At 38.4% G+C, this 22,892-nt stretch overlaps 1 protein-coding gene across 4 annotated transcripts in view; it reads left to right on the top strand.

Moving 5' to 3' along the window:
- C7HXorf21 (chromosome 7 CXorf21 homolog) overlaps positions 1–5,561 on the top strand; it is a 29,375-nt gene extending 23,814 nt beyond the window's left edge. For 2 of the 4 annotated variants that reach the window (XM_030934638.1, XM_010358171.2), the window contains exon 3: positions 3,575–5,560. In XM_030934638.1, coding sequence (XP_030790498.1) covers positions 3,576–4,481 — 906 coding nt within the window. In that variant the 5' untranslated portion in view covers position 3,575 and the 3' untranslated portion in view covers positions 4,482–5,560. Of the gene's footprint in view, positions 1–3,574 lie in introns of all 4 variants that reach the window. The other 2 variants (XM_030934639.1, XM_010358170.2) reach the window with 2 other exon arrangements.
- The last annotated feature ends 17,331 nt before the right edge of the window (positions 5,562–22,892 follow it).

The raw sequence follows: 22,892 nt of genomic DNA, 5'->3' as shown, positions 1-22,892 counted from the left end.
TTTAAGGATAAAGATCCAAAAAGCTCAATAGGCTCTATTAATTGTGGGCTTAAATAAAGGATGATCTGGTTGCCTGTTGAGTTGGGGAACCTCTGATGTCAATTGCTCTTCTCAGACAAGTCAGATTCCCCAAGACATTCTTCCCAATATCCTGCTTAGAAGGATACTCCTCTTGCTATCATTCTTTGAGCTGAGTAAGGGGAGAGAGGTCATGGATCTCAGCAAAAATATGCATATGTTTATTTAATTGATCTATTATCAATTCAGTAATTTTACCCTCAATTGGTATTCCCTACTCCAGAGACCCTCTGTTTCACTCTTTAGAGACTACATTTGAAGTTTTTCTTTGGGGTTAAGGATGGGGAGTGTCACCTGGCTGCATGGCCAGGTGTGAAAGATGATCTGGGTTTCTGACTGCTTTTTAAATAGACTTTCAATATTTCTTACCTTAGATATATCCCCTTTACTCTCACTCCAGAAAGGTATGTGATACCACCAATTCCTCAACACTGAGGGCAATTTAAATCAGATTGGCTCTTCGCTTTCCCCATGTGTATTAGTCTGTTCTCATGCTGCTTTAAAGAACTGCCTGAGACTGGTTAATTTATAAAGGAAAGAGGTTTAATTGACTCAGTTCTGCAGGGCTGGGGAGCCTCAGGAAACACAATCATGCTGGTAGGCACCTCTTCACAGGGTGGCAGGAGAGGGACTGAGTGCCCAGAGAAGGGGAAAGCCCCTTATAAAACCATCGGATCTCATGAGAACTAACTCACTATCACGAGAACAGGATGGGGGAAACCACCTCCATGATTCAATGATCTCCACCTGGTCCCTCCCACAACACATGGGGATTATGGGAACTACAATTCAAGCTGAGACTTGGGTGGGGACACAGCAAACCATATCACCATGGCTCTTGTAAGATTCAGTTTTCTTAGGTCTCCTGTCATTAATCCTCAATCTCCTGCTTCCCAGCTTCTAAAATGTTATTGTACTGGTCTCTTCTCCTGTTGTTGTTTTGTGTGTGTGTGTGTATTTGTGTGTGTATTATACCTTTTGAAAAAACATTTATTGTTGTTTTAGTGAAGTTGGGAAAGGAAGAAAAAATACATGCATGTGCCTATTCTGCTATCTTTCCTAGGGATCCTTGCTTTCTTCAACCTCAGTTGGATATCTTTTTTGAGCTCACGTTCTCCAGAGTGGTGGGAAAGTACTCACTGTCAATCAGGATTTCCTCAGTCACTTCAGGGCTCCCTCCTCCTTGGATGTGCATCTAAGTTTTAGATTGTTTATATAAATCATAGGGTCAGCTGAGGATGGGAGTGGGTGGGAGATATCTTTGGTTGTCATCATGTAGCCATACTGGTATCCATGGAAACTTATCATTCATCTGGTCCCTGGTTTGTAGTCTATGGAGATCATGTCTGCAATCTTTCCATCCCAACTGTAGGTCTTCTCCAGGGTTTCAGGTTCTCAGCAGCATGCTGATGTGTGAGCAGACTTGATGAGGCAGCCTCATGCCGGCCTGCCCAGGTGATGCATGTGGCTGTCTCTCCTTCTGCTCCTGCAACATGCTGGTCATGAGATAATTTTGCAAACTTGTCTACTCTTGGCTCCCAAATCTCTCTGGAGACACACTTTTTCCCTCTATGGGGGACTCAGTCTACTTAAGTTTATTATTACTGCATAAATATTATGCCTTAAGTCCTTCATGGTTCTGGATTCTGAAGTGTAGAAGCTCAGGTTATGGTTTCTCAAAAGTCATTTCTCCCAAACGATTATTTCTACCAGGAGTTTCTAAAGCCCATTTAGATACTCAAAAGTCAACAGATCGTTTTTGCTCTGATTTTCCACAATGATATTCTGAGGACTTGAAGGTGGAATGCCCTAGCTATAGCCTGGGTGGGGGTAGGGTGTTGAGGGCCAGGAAGTAACTGCATCCCCATTAGTTCTTTATGATAAACTCTTTCTCTGTTTCTTATCTTTCCATGTAGGCAAGATTGGCCTTTTCACCTGGATATTAGGTTTGAGGGCAGAACTTCATATAGATTTTTAAGGAAAGGGCAACTTTTGTTTTTATCCCTATAAGTGTGTTCAGCATACAGTAATTACTTCATGGATTTGTTGAAGACCTTTAACTTAGTATCTTCATGGCACATAACTGTGCCCAGAATATAGTAAACATTAAAAAAATTGAGATTTGCTAAATAAACCAGGAATAGTTCCAGAAGAGAAAAAAGAAATTTACAATCTGACCCTTCTACAATTTTTAAAAAAGGGAAACATTCTATTTACCTGGGAAACAATAATTACATGAATGTAAAAGAGATGTTAACAATTTTTAAAAGGACCTTTATGTATGGTTAAAAAAAAATCCTCCTTTTCTTATTTGACGTTTCAAGTTCAGGCTCAAGTTGACAGGTCTGTTTCAGAAGCCCAGCTCTTGAGGCCCAAGAGGACCAGTTTTCCTTGCTGTTGCCTCTTGCCCCAGTGCCAGGAATGCCAGTGTGTTCTGTTTTTAGAAAATGCAGCTGCTGGTTTCTAGCCTGTTCTAGCCACTCCAGACCAGTGACAATTGCTGGGGGTGGGGAGGGGAGGCAGATGTAGGGAAAGCCCGTGGTCAGGAAAGCTCCTTGGTAACTAGGAGGTAAACATCAGTTAGATACAGCGACATTTTCAGGATGTATTCTGAGAACTGGGAGGGATAGAGAAAGAAATTTATTCTGGGATACAAAGGCAGGGTAGGCTTTGTGGTACTTCATGATGTATTGAGCACGAATTAATTTCATACCATGTCATTGTTGAAAATTCTTTAACTCAAATTAACAAATACCTTTTGAGTCTCTGTAGAAATGCAAATAACTGTGCTAGCTCCCAGGGATCCAATACAAAGTTAAGTAAGACACAGCACTTGTTTTCAGTAGAATTTGCCACAGATTTTCTCATTGTTTGCTCATAACCCACTAGCCATGTTTCCAATCTGCAACTTCTAGGTCACTGTTCATTTCCTATGGGGCAGAATGTAAATGCTTTTGCCTGACTGCCAAGGCTCTTCACGATCCAATTTCAGCTTATTTTCCCAATTCCTTCTGCTTGTGCTCAGCTTCTTTGTATGTGGTGGGTAGGTCATGCTGCCATATTCTCTTATAACCCTGTTCCTATGGCTGGAACTCCTAATTACTCTTCAGCATTCAGCTGAAATGTCACCTTCCCTATGACACATCCTGTGACTTCTCCCCTTTGCCCCAGGCTAAGTTAGGGACCCCCACCCCCTGTACTTCCTTTGTACCTATCACTATTATAATTCTCAGTGATGTAATATTGGAATTGTTTATATCTAGTTAATTTTTTCCTATAGTGGGAAACTTCCTGAAGGATGGAATTGCATGTTTTTCATTTTTATATCGTTAGCACATGCCATAGTCCTGGTACAAAGTAGGCACGGAATTAGTAAGAGCTTGGTGAATGTATAAAGTGAGTTTATTCATTGTCCTTATTTTTGATATATCAAGTGCCAACTTCTAAAATTTCAGTATTCTTTTTCCCCATTCTCACTCATTGATTCTCTTTCCAGAATGCTGTCAGAAGGGTATCTCAGTGGACTTGAGTACTGGAATGACATCCACTGGAGTTGTGCCTCTTATAATGAGCAGGTGGTTGGGGAAAAGGAAGCGGAGACAAATTCTGTTGCTACTCTTTCCTATTCCTCTGTGGATGAAACACAAGTCAGAAGTCTCTACGTGAGCTGCAAATCATCTGGCAAGTTTATCTCTTCAGTGCATTCAAGAGAGAGCCAACATAGCAGAAGTCAGAGAGTCACAGTGCTGCAGACAAACCCCAATCCTGTGTTTGAAAGCCCAAACTTGGCTGCAGTTGAAATATGTAGAGATGCCAGCAGAGAGACCTACTTGGTTCCATCTTCTTGCAAAAGTATTTGCAAGAATTATAATGACTTACATATTGCAGGGGGCCAGGTGATGGCCATTAATTCAGTGACAACGGATTTTCCCTCTGAGAGCAGTTTTGAATATGGCCCTTTGCTGAAGTCATCTGAGATTCCTTTACCCATGGAGGATTCCATTTCTACTCAGCCCAGTGACTTTCCCCAAATACCTATCCAGCGGTACTCATCCTATTGGAGAATAACAAGCATCAAAGAGAAAAGCAGCTTGCAAATGCAGAATCCTATTTCTAATGCAGTGCTGAATGAGTACCTGGAGCAGAAGGTTGTGGAGTTATATAAACAGTACATTATGGACACTGTGTTTCATGACAGTTCTCCTACTCAGATTCTGGCATCTGAACTCATCATGACAAGTGTAGACCAAATCAGTCTTCAAGTGTCTAGAGAGAAGAACCTGGAGACCTCAAAAGCCAGGGATATAGTCTTTAGCCGCCTATTGCAATTGATGTCAACTGAAATTACTGAAATTAGCACTCCTAGTCTCCATATTTCTCAGTATAGCAATGCAAATCCATAGAGAGAATGCCTCCATTACTGTCTCTCATTTACTTAAGCATGAAGCAACACTTTATCCATTTATTCTGAGAATGTGCAGGAGGGAGTGGTGAAGGGGAATTAAGGGCTAGAGAAGTAAAGGTCAGTTGGAAGTCATGTGTGAATGATGGGGAAATCTCATAATATTACACTTGATGAAGGAATGTGGTAAGAGGAGTCATAAGGAAAGATTTCAAAGAAAGGTGTGTACAGCAAGGAAGCAAAAATAAAAATGATCAAAAAAAGAAAAGGTTAATTCATTTAAAGAAACATAGGAATTAAAAAAGAAGACAGCCAAATGAGACGAAACAAAAAGGCCAAAAGGTAGCTGGGCGCGGTGGCTCACGCCTGCAATCCCAGCATTTGGGAGGCTGATGTGGGTGAATCACCTGACATCAGGAGTTTGAGACCAGCCTGGTCAACATGGTGAAACCCCATCTCAGCTAAAAATACAAAAAGTTAACTGGGCGTGGTGGTGGGTACCTGTAGTCCCAGCTACTCAGGAGGCTGAGGCAGGAGAATTGCTTGAACCCGAGAGGCGGAGGTTGCAGTGAGTCGAGGTCGTACCATTGCACTCCAGCCTGGGTAACAAGAGTGAGACTCCATCTCAAAAAACAAAAAAAGAAAAAAAAAAAAAAAGCCAAAAGGTTTCCAACTTGTTTATTTTTGAAGGAAATGGACTGTAGAAACCTGCTATATTTGGGTGGAAAGATAGGGTCAAACAGTTTTCAAAATACGTTTATCTCTCATTTGTCTATTCTGTATCAGATCATTTAAAGGTTTATTCTTTGTAAATATTAAAACTGTAACAAATTATAATTGTGTTTTTATTTTTGAATGGTTTCTTAGTTACAGACACAGTCACAGAACAGCCACTGAAATCGCCTACATCTGTTTCCTGGTAGAGATGAAATTGTCTAAATGAAAAATACCACATAGCACTAAACCATTTAGTGTTATTTTGCTGTGTATGATTTTCTTGGTACTAAGCTTCAAAAGAAATTATGAGTCCGGGCGTGGTGGCTCATGCCTGTAACCCCAGCACTTTGGGAGGCCGAGGCGGATGGATCACCTGAGGTCAGGAGTTCGAGACCAACTTGGCCAACATGGTGAAACCCTGTCTCTACTAAAAATACAAAAATTAGCCAGACGTGGTGGCAGGTGCCTGTAATCCCATCTACTTGGGAGGCTGAGGCAGGAAAATTGCCTGAACTCAGGAGGCGGAGGTTGCAGTGAGCCAAGATTGCACCATTGCACTCCAGCCTGGGCAACAAGAGCGAAACTCCATAAAAAAAAAAAAAGAAAGAAATTATGAATCTTATTGTTTCCCTTTCTTTCCTCTTCCTTTTCTCCATGCTCTCTTGACCTGGAGCCAGGAAAGAGTCTTCCATGCCTTTGGAACAAGGTTACAAGCCGTAGGGTCCCATGATATCAAAATCTCTAAACCTCATTCACTAGAATAGTAGCTTCACTGCTCTGCATCGCATCTTTCCTCTGGCTCAGGGATTGTCAAACTATGGCCCATTGACCAGATCTAGCCTGCTGCCTGCTTTTGAACTCCCACGAGCAAAGAATGGTTTTTCTAATTTTTAAATGGTTGGGAGAAAAAAAAAGCAAAATAAGAACGGTATTTTGTGATGGGTGAAAATTATATAAAATTCAAATTCAGTGTCCATAAAATACAGTTTTATTGGAACACAGCAGTGCCCATTTGTTTATGTGTTGTCTGTGGCTGCTTTCACACTAGAATGGCAGAGTTGAGTAAAAGTGATAGAGAATATGGCTCACCAAAGCCTAAAACCCTTACTGCCTGGCTCTTGATAGAAGCTTGCCAACCCTGCCTAGCAGTAGTGAGTTGTCCATATAGTGGTTGTTGGCTTAATTCAGGTTCGCTGGGAAGGCAGACTCTGAGATGGAGATTGGTAAATTTCTTGAGGAGTGGTCTTGGGAACAACGTCTGTGATGCAGTGAAAGAAGCAGAAGAAGCAGAAGAGATTTCCACAGCGGCCTCCGCCCATCTCACAGGGAGCCCTGGAGCTAGGGTGACCCTTCAAAATGGTTACAAATAGAAACAAGAGAGTCATATTTATACTCCAGCATCCACCAGGAGCGGGGTGGAACCTTAGCCGAGGTGGTTCAGTGGAGGGCAATCCCCAAAGTAGGAATCGACTGTGTCTTCAGCAGCCAAACTCCAAGCAGCTACTGGGGGAATGAGCTCCTCACCCTGAAAGAGCAATCTGGGTGGAGCAATCCTCTACATTTAGCAATATTTGTATTTGTAGAGTGAATGGATATATATATATTTTTTGGATGTATGTTTTTTCACAATATATACTATTGTGTAAGGAAATCTGGTTTTGAAATAATTGTTAGAAATGTTATTCACTGTTTTAAACCTATCACAATAATAACTGCAATGTACTAATTGCTTGCTCTATGTCTAGCACCATGTTAAGAATTTTACATGAATTATCTTACATAATTCTTATAATAATCTTATGAGGGGGAATGTCTATTATTATCCCTATTTTACAGATGAGCCAGCTGGGCTCAGGGAAATTAAATAATTTGTCCAAGGGCACACAGTAGATAGTGGAACTGGCTTTGGGTTCAGTTTCATTTAACTTGAAAGCCCTGGTTCTTAACCACTGTCACCTACTCTTTCTGTTCACCACTCTGTTTGTCTCACTGAAGATTTTTTTCTGCTCCGAGTGGAGTCAACTCATTAATTTCTTACGTTATCTCATCTTTCCTTTTTAGTATTTTGCTTGATATACTATTTATTTGTATGTCTTCCTGCCCAGAACATGAACTTTGATTTATCCACATGCTTTTCCACATCCCAAACATTACTTGCACATAGTAGGCAATCATTTCATATTTGTTAAATGGATAAATATGTTTTGGTCATGTTGGCTACTGCATTTGGTGATTGAAGTAAAAGACCATCAATATGAAAACCAGATAATTCTGACTAGGAAAAAAGTGCTATTGAGGTTTTCTCAAGGCATAAACTAACTAAATAAATGAGTCTAATTTATTATAGCAGGTTAGTAAATGATACAATAGAATGCATGGTTATTTTCCGTTGCTTCCCAAGATATAATTTGTTACAAAGTAAACTGGTTCATTTTATTTTTCAATGAATATTTATTTGATGCGGTGTTTTTGTTTTGTTTTGTTTTGAGTTTTGAGTTGGAGCACTGTGTATTAAGCATATGGAGGGAAGACATATGCATGTGTACACACACAGAAGTAGACCCTGCTCTCTGAAAACTTACCATATTGTCAGGGAGACCTGAAAGATAACTAAGGAAGAAGTAGCAAAGCCATTTATTAGGTAAGAACTTGGCAAAGTGATACAAACAGGAATAAGATGATCAATTATTGCAACTCAAGTGTAGTGAGTGCTGAAAAGGAGACATGGTAGGGAGTTCTAGACAGTGGGGGAGCCCAATGTAGAAAATGCTTCCAAGGGGGAAGTGATGGTTTAAATAACTCTTGAAGAACAAGATCAGATCTAAGTAAATGGATAGGAGAAGTGTTCAGGAGACTGCAAGTCGATGGCTGTAACTGGAGCTGAATGAATGCATGAATAGGCAGGGTATTTGTTTATAAAATTGCCATTGTAACAAATTAGTAGAGTTTAGTGGCTTAAAACGACAAAAGTTCGTCACTTACATTTCCAGAGATCAGAAGTTCAAAGTCGTTCTCACTGGGCTAAAATAAAGTTGTGGGCAGGGCTGCCTTCCTTCTAGGGTCTCTAGGAAAGAGTAAGTTTCCTTGCCCTTTCCAGCTTCTAGAGGCTGGCAACATTCCTTGGCTCTTGACTTTGACCTCTGCTTCCATCCTCACATCTTCTCTGACTCTGATTCTTCTGCCTGCATTTTATAAGGACCCTTGTGATTACAACTGGGCTCACCTGAATAATTGAGGATAACTTTCGCATCTCAAGATGCTTCATTTAGTCATACTTGCAAAGTCCCTTTTGCCGTGTAAGTTAACAGTTCACAGGTTCTGGGGATTAGGATGTGGACATTTGCAAAGGGGGAAGGTAGAATTATTCTTTCCAACACAGACAGAAACAAAATCATTTTTGACTCTTAATTGTCAGAAATTTGCCTCTCTAACACTAATTCCCTTTAAGATGGATAAATCCATGTTTGTTTATGTACAAAATAGTTTGCTTCTCTTTTTGTCTCCTGTCATCCAACACTATATATGTTTTTTCTGTATACATTAATTCACTCTCTCTTGCTCATTTTAGTTATCCTTTCTTGTACTTTAATTTTATTCTTATCTTTATTTCCTTTAAAATATTTCTTTTTTCATTATAAAGAGAGTACCTGCTCACTCTAGAAGACTTGGATAACAGCAAAGTAGAAACGCAAAGAAAAAATTACTTTCAATTCTCCAATCCCCAAACATTCATAGTTTCAAGTGAATTTTAAGTTAATTTCTTTCCAGTTTTCTCTCCATGCATTTTTTTTGTTTCTCTGAGTAGCAGTCATGTTATCTATGAAGAAAATACTGCCTCTTGTTGTTTGTTTTACTTACACTATAGCAGACCTAAAAGTTCTAAAGCTGATAGATTTACATTGCTTGCCTGAGGATCATATATTAATTTTTCTTTCTTCCCCATTCTACTATTTGATAATGTCTGATATTTTGTTGACATTTTTCTTATCTGTTATTGAACACTGGGCCAATCTACTCAGGAAATTGTGTATATTAACAATAGGTCTCTCTTTGTGTTATGACTACTAAGTCAGGTTGACATGCAACATAATTTGGATTATTTCCCTTTTATATACTACTTGTCCATACTGAAAGTCAACTGCTCAATTTTTACCTACTCACACTATAAAATGAACTAAATTTAACAAATGCTTTTGGAGCATGAACTATTATACAAAGATGAGACTATCCCCATTTAAATAGTTTATGTAATACAAAACCTATAAAGCAAGACACACTAAGCGTAGTGAGACATGTGCGATGACTGTTTAGGGTGTGTTGAGTAATTTTTCTTTTGCAACTTATTCCAATTTAGCATCTGTAGCCCTTGCCCATTGCTTATTTTATTTATTTTCTTAGTTTTTGCCCTCATTCCCTATTACAGGGTTATGACTGGAACCTTCCTTACTAAGTACTCTGGGAGAAGATGAAGGGGTAGGGGTTGAGTAACTTCAGTATGGATGTTAGTAATCATCCTGGCTTTGACTTTGACTTGGCCTCAATCTCAGAGTGGTCGTGATGCATGGGTATTGCACACTTGGTGCTGAAACCGCTCTGTTCCTTCCCAAAGCACTGATTTCAGTCTTTCTGTGCCCAGTTCCTGCCGGGAACAACCCAAATGTTGAAAAAAATTTCAAGTAGAGAGCCTCTCAACATTTCATTTGAGACTTGCAGAGAATACTTGTTAAATTTGCTTCTGTGATTTAATAATTTTGGGTATTAGGAGCATGAAGAAACCAAGGCAAGTGTGGGACTTGTTTTTGCAGTTTTTTAATTTTGCAAAATATAATTACTTTTATTTATCTTAAAAAATAGAGGCAAAAGTCAAGGTTCAGGGAGCGAATATTTCAGCTCAAATTGTGAGAGAAGTTAAATTTTTTTTTTTTTACTCTCAGTATATCCTAGTCAAAAGAATATTTTGATTTTTCAGACTTCTTTTCCTTTCTTTTCTTTTCTTTTCGTCTTTTCTCTTTTCTTCTTTCTTTCTTTTTCTTTCCTCCTTTCCTTCCTTCTTCCTTCTTCCTCTTTCTTTCCTTCTTTCTTTCTTCTTTCCCTTCCTTCCTTCCTTCCTTCCTTCCTTCCTTCCTTCCTTCCTTCCTTCCTTCCTTCCTTCCTTCCTTCCCTCCCTCTTTTTTTTGGACAGAATCTTGCTCTGTCACCCAGGCTAGAGGGCAATGGTGCGATCTCAGCTCACTGCAACCCCCCACTTCTGGGTTCAAGCGATTCTTCTGCCTCAGTCGCCCAAGTAGCCAGGATTACAGGTGTATGTCACCACGGCTGACTAATGTTTTGTATTGTTAGTTGAGACAGGGTTTCGCTATGTTATCCAGGCTGGTCTCTAACTCTTGGCCTCAAGTGATCCACCCACCTTGGCCTCCCAAAGTGGTAGGATTACGGATGTGAGCCACCATGCCCGGCCAAGACTATTTTCTTAAGTAAGGTAAATTGGGTGGTTGTAGGAAGAAGAAAACGTGGCCTGTGGGTCCTAGAAAATCAGGAACCTGGAGCTGACAGTCTCCTGCGACCCCCAACCCTCCCTCTGCAGAGGTGGCATGGATTCAGAGAGGACCAACCTGTGGAGAATGGGATCAGAGGAAACCCAGAAAAATTACTGGGTTCCTTCTGTAGTCTAGAAGCAGCAGACACTTTGAGGACTGGAAGGGGCCATGCAGACAGAATAATGGGCTTCTTGGTAACCTGTAGTAACCTGTGTCAACTGAAGACCAATAGTCTATGGCTTGAAGATCACCCACAATCTCCTGCCTTGCCCTTCACTGGCACTGCATGACATTCTAGGACTGTGAACCAACCCTGGGGAGGATTGAAGAAACCAAGAATGACTGAAGTGAAATTTTCTGCCACCATGGAAGAATGGAGGTCCAGCTTCAGAAATTTAGCCATTCTGGAAAGAAAAAAAAAACGGAACAAAAGAAAAAAAGAGGAAAAGAAAGAAGGAAGAAAGGAAGAAAGGAGAAAGAAAGAAAGAAGGAAGGAAAGAAAGAAAGAGGAAGAAGAAAAAGAAAGAAAGAGAAAGAAGAAGAAAAAGAAAGAAGGAGTGAAAGAAAGAAAGAAAGAAAGAAAGAAAGAAAAGAAAGAAAGAAAGAAAAAGAAAGAAGAGAGATGTTATTAATTATACTTCTGAGTTTGTGGAGAAGTTGAAGTTAATTAGATTCCTATTCCTCAGCCCTGTCCTGGGAAGAAATGACCCAAAGACAGAAACCTCTTACTTCTGAAGTAACATTATGAAGTAACTTCTGAAGTAGCATTATGAAAGGGACAAATGAGAAACTAGGTTTAGATCTAGTCTAGGAGGAAGAGGCAATGGAAATTAGGAAATTGTGTTTCTCCCCTCCTTTTCCCTTCCTCTTCTTTGTTTCTTCTTTGTTTCTTTCTGTTTTTCTTTTTTCTTTTCCTTTCTTCCTTCCTTCCTTCCTTCCTTCCTTCCTTCCTTCCTTCCTTCCTTCTTTCCTTCCTTCCTTCCTTCCTTCTTCCTTCCTTCCTTCCTTCTCCTTTCCTTCCTTCCTTCCTCTTCTTCTTTCCTTCCTCCTTCCTTCCTTCCTTCCTTCTTTCCTTCCTTCATTCCTTCCTTCCTTCCTTCTTTCCTTCCTTCCTCCTTCCTTCTTTCCTCCTTCCTTCCTTCCTTCCTTCCTTCTGTCTTCCTTCCTTCCTTCCTTCCTTCCTTCCTCCTTCCTTCCTTCCTTCCTCCTTCCTTCTTTCCTCCTTCCTTCCTTCCTTCCTCCTTCTTTCCCTTCCTTCCTTCCTTCTTTCCTTCCTTCCTTCCTTCCTTCCTTCCTCCTTCCTTCCTTCCTTCCTTCTTTCCTTCCTTCCTTCCTTCCTTCTTTCCTTCCTTCCTTCCTTTTTGTTTCTCTCTGTCTCCCTTCATTCTTTTCATTTATTTCATTCATTCTCTTTCTCTCTCTCTCCCTCTTTCCATCCTTTCCCTTCCCTCTCCTACTCTCCCATTTCTTTCCTTTTCTTCTTCTCTCCCTTCTTTCCCTTTCCTTCTTTTATTTTTTCTTCCCAACTTTTTTCCTCTCTCTCTGTTACTATTTATTTGATACAATGCTAATTTCTGAAATTCCAAAAATATTTCTCCATTTTATTTTATGTAATGCTAATGAATAAGAAGTTAATTCATGAATATTGCATTAAAGAAATTCAAATAGTGATGACTTCTCACTTCAGCACCCCTTTCCTTTCCAGATTCCCTGCCAGAAAGGCTCACAATAGTCTACACTTGTACAAATATATATATATATATATATTTTTTTTTTTTTTGAGACAGAGTCTTGCTTTGTCGCCCAAGCTAGAGTACAGTGGCACAATCTCGGCTCACTGCAACCTCCGCCTCCTAGATTCAAGCAATTCTCCTGCCTCAGCCTCCCGTGTAGCTGGGACTATAGGCACCCGCCACCACGTACTGCTAATTTTTGTATTTTTAGCAGAGATGGGGTTTCACCATGTTGGTCAGGCTGGTCTCAACCTCTCGACCTCAGGTGATCCGCCTGCCTCAGCCTCCCAGTGCTGGGATTACAGGCGTGAGCCACTGCGCCTGGCTATAAATTTGTATTTTTAAACAAATGATACTGTACTATTCTGTCCTTTTGTCACTTAACTGTACACATTTACATAGGAAGGAGTGTTGTAAAGGGTTTGAATCATATATACTCTGTGAGGAGGACGCCAAGACCCCATTCTACTACAGCTTTCTCTAGAATGGGAAATATAGAAATCTGAATAGACAAACCTCAGTACAGGAAAAACAATGAACACTATCTCCTTGTAGGCCATATATTTCTTTTCTTTTTTTTTTTTTTTTTTTTTTTTTTTTTGAGACGGAGTCTCGCTCTTTTGCCCAGGCTGGAGTGCAGTGGCCGGATCTCGGCTCACTGCAAGCTCCGCCTCCCGGGTTCACGCCATTCTCCTGCCTCAGTCTCCCGAGTAGCTGGGACTACAGGCGCCCGCCACCTCGCCCGGCTAGTTTTTTGTATTTTTTAGTGGAGACGGGGTTTCACCGTGTTAGCCAGGATGGTCTCGATCTCCTGACTTCGTGATCCGCCCGCCTCGGCCTCCCAAAGTGCTGGGATTACAGGCTTGAGCCACCACGCCCGGCCTGTAGGCCATATATTTCTTAATGGAAAGACTATTCACATAAAATAAAAAAGTTTTCTTTTTTAGGCACCTAGTGTTAGAGAGTGTAAAATTTAGCTGAAACACACAGGCATTACACTGAAATGGACTGACAGATTGACACTGGTCCATTAACAAACTCCTCACTTATGGTCCACGAATTCTAGACTGTATTTTCATCTAGCTCTTATTTCTATGTCTTGTCCACAAAGATATTATGTTGACTAATGTGTTATTATGTGACAACTTGACTGGACCATGGGGTGCCCAGGTATCTGGTCAAACAAATTTGGTTCTGAGTATGTCTGTGGGGGTGATTTTAAATGAGACTAACATTTGACAAGGTAGACTGAGTAAAGCACATTGCCCTCCCTAACGTGGGGAGGGCCATTAATTGAAAGCCTAAATAGAACAAAAAGGATAACCCTCCCCTGAGTAAGGTAATTTCTTCTGCCTGACTGCCTTCAAACAGGGACATTGGCTTTTTCTTGCCTTTGAACTCAACCTGAGACATTGGCTATTCCTGGGTCTTGAGGCTGCCAGCTTTCAGATTAGAACTACATCACTGGTTCTCCTGGGTCTCAGGCCTTCAGACTGGAACTACTCCCTGCAGATTTTGGGACTTGTCACCTTCCATAATTGTGTGAGCCAATTTCTTATAATAAATGTATCTATCTATGTATTCATCCTATTGGTTCTGTTTCTCTAGAGAACTCTAACTAATAAAGATTTTATGACACATTTTCCAGATGCCTTCCTGAAAATAGGATACATTAAGCCTATGGCCCCTTCTTAAGCTATCAGCTTAGTGACCCTATCAAAGAGTACAATGAACTTGATCTGGCATAATGGGTTTGTGATGTGTCATCCAGTAATTAGTCTTTGTAGGCACTCACCCAACATCCTTTAAACCAGGGGTGTCCAATCTTTTGGCTTCCCTGGGCCACATCGGAAGAAGAATTGTCTTGGATCACACATAAAATATACTAAAAATAGCTGATAACCTTAAAAATTGTAAAAAAACTCATAATGTTTTAAGAAAGTTTATGACTTTGTGTTGGGCCACATTCAAAGTCATTCCAGGCCATATGCGGCCCACGGGCTGTGGGTTGGACAAGCTTGCTTTAAACAGTCTGTTTAGCAGTTTCCCCTGATTAATACTAAATTCAGGATACATATTTTTGAGATCTTAACTTAAACAAATTTGGACATTTCATTTCTTTAAACTTCTAACATTTCCCTCATGTTCCTTTACATATGGAGAAGGATTGAAGTGGTTTAGTCATCATGTATGTTAAGCTGATAATACCTTGGGTGGTGATGTGCCTGAATTTGGAGACTTTAATTCATTGAAATGAACTGTGTATACACATGCATATATATTTACATATGTTTTAGTATATTTCTTGTTGCAAATATTTTAAATTTATGTTTCTACTCTTTCCTCTAATTGGAAAATCACTTTTCTAAATACGGTTAAACTATATGTTCAAGGTGGTTTAAGTTACATCTGTTTGTTTTAAAGTAGACTTTATTAGGCTAGAGAAAGATTGTTTATTCATGTTCTGAGCACAGAATCTGATATTGAAATCACATTATGGAAATACAAACAGGAAAGCAATATTTACATCTTAACTAATGTCATGTGGTATAGGTAAAAAAAGATAAGGTAGCAACTATCTTCTTATGCTATGAAGAAACATTGTTTTTTGATAAATGACGTAGATTGAACAGAAATAAGTTTATGTAATTCTGAAAACATTTAGAGCTGCCACTAAAATAAACTTCCCTAAATTATAAAATGGTAAGAAGATACAATTGCTATGAAGTTTTTACCCTCTGCCAGTCCTCCTGGGGCAGTTTATAAGTAGTTTATAAGAAGAAGTTTAGGGTGTCTTGAAGCTTTGGGGAAAGAGATTTGGCAATTTTCGCCATCTCTGAAGTTTTTTCTTAAGGGATACAGGTAAATTTGGTACCCTTCTGATCTCGTTAATCGTTTCAAGGATTAGGATACTTATTATCACTCCATGTGGGCCATTCACAGTTCAATACAAAAGAAACTGAAATTCTGAATGTTTCAAATATAATCTAGGATTTCCACTCATTTAAAATTAGATTCAAACCTGGTGTGGGGGCAGGTGCCTGTAGTCCCAGCTACACTGGAGGCTGAAGTGGAGGACTGCTTAAGCCCAGGAGGTCAGGGTCACCCTAAGCAACATAGTGAGACTCCATCTCTAAAAAATAAAATTAGATTGACTTTTAAATAAAATTAATTTATTTAGTATATAAAATGATATAATTCATTATAAAATATTTCATCTATTAATGAACATTTGTTGAATTAAAATATCATTATTTTATACCCTCCAATGAATTAAATGGAGCTAGGAAGTGAGCATCAATGTCCACTAATATAATAGAAGAGAACGAACTGGACATTATGTGCTTCCTGATTAAAGAACAAAATATCACCCAATGGATGGAACCTGAGTCTGATCAAGCCTCTAAACCAGCTGTCAATTTTCAGAAAATACAGGGGAAAGATGAATATGTTAAAGTGCCCTGTGAATACGCAGTCTACAAAACTCAGACTAGAGGAAACTAGTGTCAGTTTTTTCAACAGGCAAATTGTAAGTAAAAGAAAGAGATCAAGGGTAGAGTTATAGATTTAAAAATACTTAAAAGGCATATCAACTTATTTCTAAATGGGAAAGACTGAATTAGAGTATCTAGGGATGCACATTTGGGTGAAAATACCATCAAGAAAGACAAGGACATGATTACTTTGTAAGTCAAGATAATGGTTACTTTTGATGGGAAGAGGGGACTGCGATTAGGATGGGACACATGGAGTGATTCTGCAGTGTCTGGTGAGTTTCTATTTTTTTAAATTTGAATCAAGATCCAATAAAATTCATATGTTGCCATTGGTTAATATGTTTCTATAAGTATCTTTTAACCTATAAGTTAAATGTTCATCCTGATTTCTTTGTTTTCCTTACAGTTTATTTGTGAAGGAACTTGATCACTTTACTTGTCCTACAGTTTTCTAGATTGTGCTGATTTTATTCCCAGGGCATTATTTGACATGTTTTTCTATACTCTGTTTTTCTTTTAAGTTAGTAGTGAGATCGATAGGCTTGATCGATACAGGTTTTGCTTTTCCTTTTCTCAAGGAGAATCCATGGGTAGTGTTGTGTCCTTCCATGAGGAGGCACCTAATGGCTGGTTGCATGATATTTTATTTGAGAAAATATTATTCCAACTGCTAAATGGCAAGCTTTATACTTTTTAAAAATATTGAAATGTATATTTCCCAGGTGGTCTTTCTGACTCCATTTTTCTTTTTGTTTTTTAAAATATTGAGATTAGGTCTATGTTGCCCAGGCTGGCCTTGACCTCCTGGGCTCAAGCAATCCTCCCAGCTCAGCCTCCCAAGTAGCTGGGACTATAGGTGCACACTACCATGCCCAGCTCTGTTTTTCAATAAATATTTTTACAAGACAAAATGGGTCCAGTACATTGTCTCTATTTTTGATACTTTGGAATGTTTTGCCAAATTTAAATGTTGCAAAATTAGAACCTTCTCAATCTTCTTCTGGTAATGATAATACATTTATCCAATTAAAATTCAGAGCTCCACCAGAATATTCTTCCCACAAGTGGAGATATTCCAAGCCCAATAATAGGATTTCAAAATTAAATCTTGCATACTATTTGTGCTATCATCATTCCATTTGTTTAGTTCCTCCTTTCTTTTTTGCAAAGATAAATTTCCAGTCTTTCCTTTCGCAAGTTCTATTTTCAATAATCACAATTTTCTAGAAGCTTTAAAGATTTCCAATGACCAAATTTGAGAGTGCTAATTTACATAAAAGTGTAATATTATTGTAAGGCACATAGGTTGATCTACATAGTCGTTTTTCAAAGGTGCAAACATTTCTAAAATCGGACGATGGGAAGCTGAGAAGACTCATGTTGCCATGTTAAAGTACTTTTAGTTTTCAATATTAGTTTCATCACGAACATTTTATAGTTTACTTATTCTGTGTGTTTATAAATTTTTTTTTTTTTTGAGACGGAGTTTCACTCTTATGTCCCAGGCTGGAGTGCAGTGGCGTGATCTCGGCTCACCGCAACCTCTGCCTCCTGGGTTCAAGCGATTCTCCTGCCTCAGCCTTCCTGACTAGCTGGGATTACAGGCATGCGCCACCACGCCCTGCCAATTTTGTATGTTTAGTAGAGACAGGGTTTCTCCATGTTGGTGAGGCTGGTCTCGAACTCCTGACCTCAAGTGATCCACCCGCCTCAGCCTCCCAAAGTGCTGGGATTACAGGCGTGAGACACCGCACCCGGCCTATAAAAATACTTTAAAAATACTTTTAATATTAATAGCTTTCATTTCAACTGGTAGAGTATTACTTCTTGTTTGGATTCATTAAGAGTTTTGTGTTCATTATGACCTATTGTATTTTCTTGCTTTCAAAGTTCCTTAATTTAGTGAGAACATTGCCTTTACTATGATGCTGTGCCCTACCAAAATTAGTAATCATTTCATCCTCTCAAAAGTAAAAACTTATTCTTCAAAGTTTAACTTTTTAATTGAATTTGCAATAATACTGACATTAATGTCAGATGTTTTATCTTCAATAGAATGAACATTTAAAAGCTTTACTTTAATTACATAAATTGAATGGAAAGAAACCACTATTGAAATTAACCTATTTTTTACTTGAAGCATCTGGGGTTATTTAACTTTATGAGAAATTCTTCTTATGTTCACGGTAAAAGCATATTTACAACTATTGCCTTGCCTTTTTTTGTACATGGCAAGAAAACTCAGCACTGAAAATTATCACAATTAATTTCACATGGGTATTTGATCTCAGTGAAAAGCGATGTGTCATATACCTTTGATCTTCTTCAGGTATAGTCTTTTTAAATAAGTATAACATTTTGTGGTAGTTACTGATGCTTCTTCAGCAGATTTGTGTTTTCATGTACTCAGTAATAACATTGTAACCCCCATGATTGATGACAAATGTTAATACATATTTTTCTCAAAAGTTACTCATTCACCATATTTTCTTGAGAAATGAGAATCCAGTTCCTAGTTACACTTAATACAATTCCTTTCTCACACAAAAGTTTAGTACAAAATGAAAAGTATCACCATACAATAAAATAGATATATGAAAGTAGATTCACAGTATTCAACTTTGTAGTAAGAATGCTAATATTTCTCTGAGCATCTTTATCCCGTACATGTTTCATATATACCTCACTTAATCATTTTTTAGGTTTCCCACTGATTTCACTAACTGTTGGCCTGGTGACACTGTGTGTGTGTGTGTGTGTGTGTGTGTGTGTGTGTGTGAGAGAGAGAGAGAGAGAGAGAGAGAGAGAGAGAGAGAGAGAGACTGAGTTTCTCTTGGGTGTACACCTAGGAGTTGAATTGCTGGGTCATAGATTATGTGAGTTTTCAAATTAAAGTGAGAGATAAATCCATTATCAACAGCAATATATAAGAAGTCTTGTCAGGCAACATCTTTGCCAAATCTTGACATGGTAAAACTTTAAATTTATGGCCAATGGAGTATATACAGAATAGTATTTCATTTGGCTTTAATTTATATTTTCCAGACCACCAAGAAAGCTGAAAATCTTTTCATATGTTTAATGGCTATAGGTATCTCATCTTCTGTAAAATGCTTATACATGCCTTTAACTCATTTTTTTCTCCTTTTAAAAAAATAAACTTTATTTTTTAGAGAAAGTGTATGTTCACAGCAAAATTGAGTGGAAGATACAGAAAGTTCCCATATACCCCATAGTACTTTGTTACTATTGATAAACCTACATTGACAGATCATCATCCAAAGTCTATAGTTTACATTAGAGCTCACTCTTGGTGGTGTTCATTCTGTGGGTATTGACAAATATATAATGACATGTATCTACCATTATAGAATGATACAAAGATAGTTTTGTTGCCCTAAAATCTTCTGTGTTCTGCCTATTCATCCTTCCTTTCCCTCAATCCTTGGCAACCATGAATTTTTTTATACCTCTGTAGCTTTGCCTTTTCCAGAATGTCACATAGATGAAATTATGCAGTATGTAGCCTTTTCAAATTGGCTTCCTTCACTTAGTAATATGCATTTAAAATTCCTCTATTTCTTTTCATGTGTTGATAGCTGATGCATCTTTCAATAAAATATTATAAACTGTGGTGTAGCTAGACAATGAAATATTATTCAGAGCTAAAAAGAAATCACAGTTTATCCATGTAACTACTGAAGAACATCTTGGTGGCTTTAAAGTTTTGGTAATTATGAATAAAGCTGCTATAAACATTAATGTGAAGGTTTTTATGTGGACATAAGTTTTAAACTTCTTTGGATAAATACCAAGGAGTGTGATTGCTGGATCATATGGTAAGAGTATATTTAGCTTTGCAAGAAACTTCTAACTATCTTCCAAAGTGGCTGTATTTAATATCATTTTGCATCCCTACCAGCAACGAATGAGAGTTTCTGTGGCTCCATATCCTCACCAGCATTTGGTGCTGTCAACAGTTTTCATTTTGGCCATTCTAATAGGTGTGTAGTGGTATTACATTGTTGTTTTGATTTGTAATACCCTAATGACATATGATGTGGAACATCTTTTCATGTGCTTATTTGCCATCTGTATATCTTCTTTGCTCAGGAGCATGTTCAGATCTTTTGCCCATTTTTAAATTGGGTTGTTCTTTTTCGTATTGTCGACTTCAGCTTTTCCATATACTTTGAATAACAGTCTTTAACCATGTCTTCTGCAAATATTTTCTTCCTATCTGTGGCTTATTTTCTCATTCTGATGACAGTATCATTCTCAGAGCAAAAGCTTTCATAATTTTAACAAAGTGCAACACTTATCGATATTTTTTTCATGGTTCATTTTGGTGTTGAATCTAAAATACCATAATCATATCCTAGGTTATCTAGATTTTCTCCTATGTTATCTTCTAGAAGTTTTATGTTTTACATTTAGGTCTATGATCCATTTTGGGTTAATTTTAGTGAAGGGTATAAGATCTGTCTAGATTCATATTTTTGCATGTCTTGTTGCTTTAATACCATTTGTTGAAAAGACTATGTTTTCACCATTGTATTGCTTTTGCTCCTTTGTCAAAGATAATCAATTATGTTCATGAGGGTATTATGGACAAGTAAAATTGTGTATTACATAGGTGCAAAAGTAATTTTGGTTTTGGAAAGTGAATTTTAAATCATTATAACTAGGCTCGAACACATCTTTATTAATCAAAACACGAAGCATTACTATCAACACATTTTTGCCAACGAGAAATGTTTGTTTTATTCCCGTAGAGTAAAAATCCGTGCTTTGGGACTCGACGAACTCTTGGAAAGCATTTTCTGCATCCTGCTGGTTGTGAAAGCGTTTTCCCTGCAAAAAAAAATTGTCGAGATGGCTGAAGAAGTGGTAGTCGGTTGGCAAGAGGTCAGGTGAATATGGCAGATGAGGCAAAACTTCATAGTCCAATTCGTTTAGCTTTCGAAGCCTTGATTGTGCGACCTGTGGTCCGGTGTTGTGGAGAATTGGGCCGTTTCTATTGACCAATGCCGGCTGCGTATGTTACCGTTTTTGGTGCTTCTCACTGATTTGCTGAGCATACTTATCTGATGTAACGGTTTCACCGGGATTGAGAAAACTGTAGTGGGTCAGACTGGCAGCAGACCACCTCATAGTGACCATAACCTTTTTTTGGCGCAAGTTTGACTTTGGGAAGTGCTTTGGAGCTTCTTCTTGGTTCAACCACCGAGCTGGGCATCGCCAGTTGTCATATAAAATCCACTTTTCGTCGCAGGTAACAATCCGATTGAGAAATGGTTCGTTGTTGTTGCGTAGAAAAAGAGAAGACGACACTTCAAAACAATGATTTTTAAAAGTTTTTGCTCAGCTCACCAGGCACCCAATTATCGAGTTTCTCACCTATCCGATTTGCTGCAAATACTGAAGGACCATAGAATGGTTCACGTTGAGCTCTTCTGCGACGTCTTGTGTAGTTGTAAGAGGATCAGCTTCAATGACTGCTCTCAATCAGTAGTTGTCAACTTCCGATGGCCAGCCACTACGCCCCTCATCTTCAAGGCTATTGTCTCCTTTGCTAAACTTCTTGAACCACCACTGCACTGTACATTCATTAGCAGTTTCTGGGTCAAGTGCGATGTTGATGTTGTGCGTTGTCTCTGCTCCTTTATGACCCGTTTTGAACTCGAATAAGAAACTCGCTTAAATTTGCTTTTGGTCTCATATCATTTCCATAGTCTAAAATAAGCAGAAAATAAACAGCAAGTAATAAGACATTAGCAAAATAAATAAATAAATAAATAAAAAATTAAAAAGCCATAAAGCGAGAAAAGCCCACTAAAATTATGTATAACATAACCACATTATTTAAGAATTTATTCCAATATCAAATGATAAATTCCAACATTTCAAAAACTGCAACTACGTTTGCACCAACCTAATACATTTAAGACATACAAAGTATGTCATACAAAGTATATGATATGCATATACACTGTGAAATGATTACCACAATTAAGCAACATTGCTGGGCACAGTGGCTCACGTCTGTAATCTCAGCACTTTGGGAGATCACCTGAGGTCAGGAGTTCAGGACCAGTCTGACCAACATGGCGAAACCCCGTCTCTACTAAAAATACAAAAATTAGCTGGGCAGGGTGGCATGCGCCTGTAATCCCAGCTACTTGGGAGGATTAGGCAGGAGACTCGCTTGAACCCAGGAGGCCGAGGTTGCAGTGAGCTGAGATTATGCCACTGCACTCCAGCCTGGGTGACAGAGCAAGACTCTGTCTCAAAAAACAATAATAGTAATAAAAAAAAAAAAAAAGTTAAGCAACACATTCAATTACCTCACATAGTTACCATTTTTTGTGTGTGTGCTGCGAACACTTAAGATCTGCTCTCTTCACAAATTTCAAGCATACAACACAGTATTGTTAACTATAGTCACTATGCTGTACATTAGATTTCCAGAACTTATTCATCTTGCATGACTGAAACTTTGTACCCTTTGACCAAAACCTCTCCATTTCCCCACTACCTCTCCCACTGGCAACCATCATGCTACTCTCTACTTCTAAGAGTTTGACTGTCTTAGACTTCATATGTAAATGAGATCATACAGTATTTGTATTTCTATATCTAGCTTATTTCACTTATCATAATGACCTCCCGGTCCATCTATGTTGTCACAAATACAAAATTTCCTTCTTTTTGAGGCTGAATAATATTCCAACATTTTATATATATATATGGCATATATAATAATATAATATTTGCAAGCTATATATAGGCATATATAATATATAGTATATATGGACATATATATTACATACAATATATGGGCATATATATTACATACATGTAACATATATATATTTTGCCCTTTAAATTATTTTAGTTTCTTGGCTATTGTGAATAAGGCTGCAAT

This window comes from Rhinopithecus roxellana, chromosome 7 (assembly GCF_007565055.1).
Source record: "Rhinopithecus roxellana isolate Shanxi Qingling chromosome 7, ASM756505v1, whole genome shotgun sequence".
Lineage (NCBI taxonomy): Eukaryota > Metazoa > Chordata > Mammalia > Primates > Cercopithecidae > Rhinopithecus > Rhinopithecus roxellana.
Note: the sequence above shows the minus strand (reverse complement) of the source record. Positions and strands in the feature narration are given on the sequence as shown.